Source organism: Anarhichas minor, unplaced genomic scaffold, assembly GCF_050575085.1.
Source record: "Anarhichas minor isolate MPS153535 unplaced genomic scaffold, ASM5057508v1 ptg000049l, whole genome shotgun sequence".
Lineage (NCBI taxonomy): Eukaryota > Metazoa > Chordata > Actinopteri > Perciformes > Anarhichadidae > Anarhichas > Anarhichas minor.
The window spans coordinates 1,132,352-1,139,708 of NW_027466495.1; the positions used below are offsets into that span (position 1 = coordinate 1,132,352).

At 39.7% G+C, this 7,357-nt stretch overlaps 1 protein-coding gene across 4 annotated transcripts; it reads left to right on the forward strand.

Annotated features, from left to right (window-relative positions):
* The first annotated feature begins 35 nt into the window (after nucleotides 1–35).
* On the forward strand, nucleotides 36–6,962 carry LOC142971748 (uncharacterized). 4 transcript variants are annotated; one of them, XM_076112398.1, is made up of 18 exons: nucleotides 36–216; nucleotides 400–422; nucleotides 1,729–1,795; nucleotides 1,874–2,043; nucleotides 2,155–2,235; nucleotides 2,334–2,402; nucleotides 2,500–2,667; nucleotides 2,903–3,070; nucleotides 3,196–3,259; nucleotides 3,347–3,437; nucleotides 3,526–3,667; nucleotides 4,030–4,134; nucleotides 4,302–4,401; nucleotides 4,582–4,774; nucleotides 5,439–5,513; nucleotides 5,625–5,727; nucleotides 5,855–5,970; nucleotides 6,395–6,962. In XM_076112398.1, exons 1-18 carry the CDS (start codon nucleotides 192–194, stop codon nucleotides 6,468–6,470), a joined length of 1,836 nt encoding a protein of 611 aa, XP_075968513.1. In that variant the 5' UTR covers nucleotides 36–191; the 3' UTR covers nucleotides 6,471–6,962. The 4 variants fall into 4 exon arrangements, with proteins under 4 accessions (XP_075968513.1, XP_075968511.1, XP_075968512.1 ...); XM_076112396.1 differs by having other exon boundaries at nucleotides 1,729–2,043; XM_076112399.1 differs by lacking the exons at nucleotides 36–216; nucleotides 400–422 and having other exon boundaries at nucleotides 1,743–1,776.
* Nucleotides 6,963–7,357: the final 395 nt, after the last annotated feature.

The following is a 7,357-nucleotide window of genomic DNA, read 5'->3' on the forward strand; positions in this document are numbered from 1 at the left end:
TGCGCATGCGTACAAAAATTCCGTCCGCCCACGTGATGAAGGCAGAAAAGCTGGTCGAGAGCGCGCAAACAACATGCACGCTGCAAAAGTTACAGGCTGCTTGCGTTAGCGTTAAATTAATTCAACTTTGTGTGCAATTAACTTGCATTCACGAGTGTATGAGGCTTTGGGAAGAGCATGGGTGACTAAACATGGATATATTTAGAGACGAGAGTGGTAAGAACATGCCTATTAGCCTCTATAAAAAGTTTGCGGCGAGTTTAGCTAACACGCTAGCTCGATTGTCACTGTAGGAAGTTAGCTACCGCTATCTACTGATACATCATCGAATAACCCTGTTTGTTGTGTTATACAGTTATTCTACATATAATTACATTGTTTGCTTGTCTTCTTCTTCAGAGTTTACTGATGTCCGAATGGTCGTAAGTATATGTTTTAAACTTTCTTTAGCTTTTGGGCACACAGATCAAAGACAACAGGACGTTAGCTCCCGTATGTTGGCTCTTGGTTTGTGGGTCAGCGCACATGGGTATGATATTACTTAAAGCCTGGGGAACGGTCCCAAATGTTGCATTAACCGTCGTCCATCTTGTATTTTGAAGCTAGTAATGAATTCCCCAGACCAAACTTTGACCTATTTTACTGCACTCCACAGTGCGCACATTCACTTCCTGTTTATATATTCTTCAACAAAAGTGCGTAGTTAACGTTAGTTGCCATACAAAAATAATAAGCCAAACAAGATGTTAGTTGAGCATTGATAAGTAACAAATACACCCGACACTCGTATTCGTTTGAATTGGTCTGATATATTTAAAACCTGAAGTTATAAAGCTCATAAGCATCCAGTTTACAGTGAATTACGATGCTGGCGTTGATATTTCTTCCAGGCATTTTGTGAACTAGCAACTGTCATTGTTAAATTTAAGTAGCAGTGTGTGTGTATACATATATATACATATATATTCTATGTACAGATTCCACTCGTGAATGCAGAGTCTGTGTATAGAGATTTGGGATAAAGCATAAAACATTTGCAGAACCTCCTTCCCTGTGTTGAATGCTACATTGTTTTTATTGGTGTCATAATCTCTTTAATTGGGATATCACTACCTTTTTACAGCTTACCTGTACAGTCTTCTTGTGGCCTGCATGTTTTTCCTCTTTGCATTGGCAGGAGAGCACCAGACACAAACATCAAAATGCTACCGATCAATGTTAAGAGTAGTCAGACGTCTTTTACTTGGATTGCATCGCCTCACCTGTGATTAGATAAAGAAGTTCAAACATTTGCCTGTCTTTGTTTACATGCTTTTGTCTCATGATGTAGCTGTGTGTTCTCCCCACATGTGCCCAAACGCCACTGTTGCTGACGTGCACTGCTTAGTTAACGGCTCTCCTACAGTATATTTCACCAAATTAGATGCAGTCTCCAGAGTTGTTAGCTTTACTAGTGCGCGGATATTGGCTTGTTGGTGTTGATTTCAGCGAGTCATCTTCCCACGGGTAAATGAAAGTGAAACCTTCGGAAGCCGTGCTTTAGTGTTCACTCACTGCAACTCCGGTTCACATTCAGTACTGGCATTGGCACACAGCCTTGTGAACACTCCTGCCTTTCTTTTGTTTCGAGTACAATGGGGCCTAAGTTGAGGACAATGTTTCAAGGCTGACGGTACTGAGGTAATTGTGTGTGGAACTGACCATCACATTTCTCTTTCTCCTCTCTAGCAAAGGGTCATGGATTTGTTTGAGTGTCGTCCTGGTTTTCAAAAGATAGTAAGACTTGGCCTTGTTGGTAAGAATACGTCGCATTACACATCTGCTGCACACAAGTCTGTTTTCAGTGTTTTATTTGTGAAATTATCTTTCCTAGCGGGTATGAAATGCGATGATGAGGATGGAACTGACAAGAGTAGTGATAGAGGATTAAGTGGGAGCCATACAAGGTCGTCCGGCTCTGTTTATCCGCTTCCACTGCATTACTACGCTTCATCACGTGAGGTTCCTTACCCGCACTCTGTAAAAGTTGAAGCAAAGGAGAGTGTAAGTTCACTTTTATTTTGCCTCTCTTGTCAAATAGAAGGTTTTGTTATGATGTGAAGTGGTTGAAGTCCATACAATGTTTTTTTTTTTTTTTTTTTGCAACTCTTGTAGGACTTTGAAAGAAAAGCCAAATTATTAGAAGAAGTAAAAAAAGTGAAGGAAAAGGCTGAGAAGAAGCGACTTAAGAAAATGGTAAATTCTACAATCTCTAAAATGAGTTTCATAGCGGTGAGTTAATGCCAGATTGTGTAGATTAAACTTTTTTCATTATGTGTATTCTCGTCCTCCAGAAACGAAAGGAGAAAAGACGGCTTCAGAAGTTGGAGAGGGAAAAACACAACCCTATAAAAAGTGAAGAGGTAACGATCAATGTGTGCAACGTCTTTATTACCGATGCGAGTCTCCAACACATTTTCATCAAGCTGCGAGCTTTAACATTTTCTTTCTGATTCACAGCAATCTAAAACAGAGGGCAGCGAACCAGTTAACAGTGAATCCAAAATCAATACCATTTCTAGTGATAAACAGTGTGCCTCAGCAAAAGATACAGACAGCAGTGACAGTAGTGACGACGAATCCAGTGATGAAGATAGCGACACCAGGAATGACTCGGGCGACTCTGAGGTACCAATTGCAATCCATAGTCCTCTCATTTAAGAAGTGTGAGTCAACAACAAAAAAAGTTTGTTTTAAAAATCTGGAATTGATGTGTGTTTTATCCAATGAAGGGGACATCACTGTAATATGAATGAAATGCATTTTAAAGGACATATAATCTATACATCTATCCCACCCCTAAAACACACTCGGTCTGATCAGGGCCTAAACGTGTCTCTGTTCTTTATTTATTATTTTTAAGGAACTGGACATGACCAGCACTTTTGTGAGTAAAGCTGCTGTTATAGCCAGGCGTAAATTGGAGCAGAAGTCCAAGCCCGAGATGAGGGAGAAAAAAAAGACCCCCGTCAAAGAAGAACCTAAAATCGTCCCCGACAAACATAACGAAGACCCGGATGTTGTAAAGAAGGTGAGGTTTAAGTCGCATTCTCAACAGAGATGACGCATGATAAATACGATTCCTACGACGACAGATTTGACCGTATTATTTGGGATAAGTTCGATCATCTCATTTCTCTCTTACTGTCCGAACAGGATTATGCCACCCGTAGCAGCCCCGCTTTTGAAGATAATGTAAAAATAAGTACTGATCTTGCAGGTAAGCTTTATCCATCTCATTTACAAACTCTCAGCTATTAAATGTTTTTTTTTTTTTTAACTGACATTTTTCTTTCTTCTTCTATAGTTATTGGAAATAGGTTTGCAAGTGCTGGAGACTTTAATATGGCTGTGAAATACTTCACCGATGCAATAAAGTACAACCCTACAGAGTTTAAGTAAGAGCGTGTCCCTTTACTTCATTTAAAGTAAGTTTACACCACCACTGGCTTTCATTAAAGGTTTTAACTGTTATTTCTGCCGCAGGTTGTTTGGCAATCGTTCCTTCTGTTTTGAAAAGATGCAAGAATATGAGAAGGCGCTGACTGATGCCGAGTTGTCTCTGAGCATGTGGCCGGGCTGGGTTAAAGGCCTGTTTAGGCGGGGCAGAGCTTTGGCAGGTCTAAAGGTAAATGGTCTCCTATATGTGCCCTGTTTATACATGTCATGTTGATGCGTGGGACGCATCTAAATGTGTCCAGCACGCAGACTCTTTTGCAACAGCGGCATCTAGCTCATTATCTCAAATTTGGCCTTGTTGCAACACCACTGATTTCATTCAAAATGTCATTGAGCTGTGCAGGGTCACATCGTTATCTACTCAAACTTGTTTTGACTAGCTGTTGCTCTAAACATTAACTGATGACTAATAACTGGGCGGATTTCTCCAGCAGGATGACTTTCAGTGAGTTTGAGCTTTGATTTAGTCCTCGGGGGTAGCAGGTGGTGGAAGCTCATCGTTTGTTCCTCTTCTTCTTCTTCTTCTTCCAGAGGTACGAGGAGGCTGGCCAGGCCTTCAGGGAGGTTCTCAAACTGGACAGTTCATATGCAGAGGCTGCCCAGGAACTGATGCGGGTGCAGATAACACAACTAATGGTGTGTAGTCCCACATTTCTTTTTCCATATATGTTTATTAATGTCTATTCAAGAAGTCGGCACACTAAAAAGCAATGTGAGAGTTTAACCGGTTCTGGTCCTGTCTTAAAGGGAAGTGGATAGATAATAATTCACTGAAGGGAAACTGGAATTCTGTGTTGTTTCAGGAGTATGGTTTCACTCGGGAGCAGAGCTCAAATGCTTTAATTATTCATGGGACGGTACAAAAGGCACTAGAGGTGCTGTCCAAACTAAACCACCGGCCTGGTGAGTGATTTCACATATGTATACTGCCGTGCATCAGAGGAAATACAAACACAGCTGTAGCTCACCTGTTTAAACTTCATTTCCTAAACTCATACTGTAGCTTGAGTACACACGCTACATTATGAGTAGCGTACTTGTGTTTGTACACTACCATTTTTTAAATTGTGTCTTTGTTGGTAGGATCTATTCATTCAAATGGCACTGTCCAACCGGCTCAAGTAGCAAATGTCACCGGAGTCTCGCCAGTCCTTTCAGCCAACACAATCCCTGCTCCACCAAAACCAGCATTTCAGAACAAACCTTTAGGCCCAGTTCAGAACATGTCGAATGTCCATAGTCAACCCATGAAGACCAACAACGTACACCCACCGCAGTGAGTACAGATTCAATCACACGGCAACGTTTTTATCATGAATTAACACACTTATTACAACTGCTGTGATGTGGTTATTCAGTGGCATTCTGTTTTAAATATGATCACATCTTCTTGTGGGTTAATTCTAAGGAAACATGGATCACTGTCCACTTCCAGTCTATAAAAGTAGCCATAGTTACCTCTGAGATTTGTTAATTAATGCAAACTATCTTGCCCGTGGAGTCTTAATGAATCTGATGTTTTAGTTAAGTTGCATGTTGTAAAATAAATTGGCACCGAGCCGGATTAAATTTTTTGCCCAAGTGGCATCTCCGTACTGCCTTAATATTCACTATATAATAACTGAAGGTACTTACTGGCAAATGAGCTTTATCAAGGCTTAAAGGGTGTCTGTTTGTAACTGGAGCATGATTAATGATGTGCAGCAGGAACGAGCTGTGTCCTCTGGCAACTCGTCTCCGCCCTTAAATGTTTGAACTTTAACACGCAGATCAAAGCATAATGGATCCCAATATGAATGATCAGTTCTTGTTACGTCCTCTACAGACTGTATACTTATTGGTATTGCTTCTCCTAGAATTAGAAATGTGTCATGTAGTTTAGACTTTGTTATGAAGATGGTGTTTTTCATGTTCTTATAGACTCACTTTTCTTTCAACAGGGAGCTGTTTCCAGTTTGGGTGGGAAACTTGGTTTACCCAGTAACCGAGTCTGTGATAGCCAACATGTTTAGCAAGTAAGCGAGCATTAGGTTAATTTCTGTGAGACACTAAAGCAGAGTTTTCCCACAGCTTAACCTTTGTAGTCAGATACATGAGTTGCATAGTAATGTCGTCTTCTCTTGCAGGGTCGGGGCTGTTAGTAGTGTGAAGGTTCTGACTTACAAACGATGTGCCTTCGTTAACTTTACAAAACAAGAGCATTGTGATGACGCAATCAGACGCTTCCACGTAAGTACACTTGGAACTCTTAGATTGCATACATTTATTTGCACCTCATGGGTATTGTTATTGGGTGGCAGACAGGATATTCACTCCTCTAAAACAGTTTTTTGGGGATCCTTGTCCACTTCTTCAGGGGTGTGAGCTGAATGGCATGAAGATTGCAGTGAGGTATCCAGATAGGATTCCTCAAGGTTTGGGGATTTCCAGATCTGCCATCAAAGCCGTGGACCTGCAAGATGATAATATGAGGTTAGTGCTTTTTTTTTTTTTTTATCCCACATTTTACTAAATGTGTGTATTTGCTTTCTTCTCTGGTGTTGGATAAGAAACTGCTGGCCTTGCATACTCAAAGAATAACATGTTATCTGTTCAGTGTCCTGCTGGTTGCCTTGCTAATCAGAAATTGCTTCAAATAGAGTATAAACTAAAAGTAGTTGGTCAGCATATTTTTCTCTAAATTAACCTTTTTGTTGAGTTGTACTGCTTTATACCGACAAGAATAGGCTCAATATGTGTAAAAAAGTGAACATATAGCTCTCATGAAGGCGGGATAGGACTAGTTTGGAGCAAATAACTGTTTCAAAGCGGATTGTTTGTTAAACCGACCAATCACAGTATTTGATTTGAGGCTGTCGTTTTTCATAAGCTCTTTGTTCTCATCCACTGGTTACAGGCAGAGCGAGTACAGTGAAGCGTGGAATGCAGTTGGAAGCAGAAGACCTTTTCACTCTTACAGAGGCAACTACTGAAGAGAGAGACGCCTGTAAACCGGTCCGACTGGCCTTCTCAATATAAAGCATAACCACTTGTGTCCATTACAGGTTTGTAAGGCTTTGCAAACCATTGAAGTTATTTTTTTTTTTTTTTTTTTAAACAAATGTATGTCACTGAAAATGACCAACTTTAAAGAAATTATAGTTTGACTAAAAAAAAAGTATATTATGTGAGCTGATTCCAGGTTAATTAATAAATGCTTCTTTATGCCAAAATTGTATTTTAAGTCGATGTACAGTATATCACAGCTGGTGGTGAAGTGTTCAAAATATTTGTCTGAGACTTTTAAATTATGGTATTACGCTTTTAAAATGATTTAAGCTAAGCAAGACATTTGATATACACACAGGAATCATAAGAGCCTCGCATTACGTTTATCTAAATGATCTATAATCACTTTAATACATTTACTGTTTATTGTCATCTTTAAGTTACAGTTCATTCAAGAATTAAAGATTCTTTTATAATCAGTTGTCCTGTCTCTTTACTTAAATATGGTCTTTAACCCAGAATATTAATTGTTACGCTGATATTTGCAAATAAATTCTGTCCAGGCAGTAGTGGAGCGGATTGAATTTAAGCCATAGGTGGCAGCACAAGCTAAGTATTGGAGTGAAGATTCAACTTGGAGAGCTCTCCAAATCTGTATTGCTGTGAGAAATTCCTAGATAAGGGAAACTTTCTGATAGATTATTTAGATAAACCATTACCACTTGTGATTAATACTATACCCTATAGGTTTCTGTGCTAATTACATTTCCTTGCAGCGAGGATAAACTGCATTCAAGAACATGTCTGCAGATCGAGTGATGTCACAATCCTCTTTTAAAATCAATATACTGAACCAAAACTGATGGCATGC

Bases quoted from the DNA above. Each gene is read 5' to 3' on its own strand.
- LOC142971748 (XM_076112396.1), top strand. From the start codon at position 192: ATGGATATATTTAGAGACGAGAGTG. The intron at 4,402-4,581 runs GTGAGTGATTTC...CTTTGTTGGTAG, and splicing joins CAAACTAAACCACCGGCCTG to GATCTATTCATTCAAATGGC. The intron at 5,971-6,394 runs GTTAGTGCTTTT...CACTGGTTACAG, and splicing joins CTGCAAGATGATAATATGAG to GCAGAGCGAGTACAGTGAAG.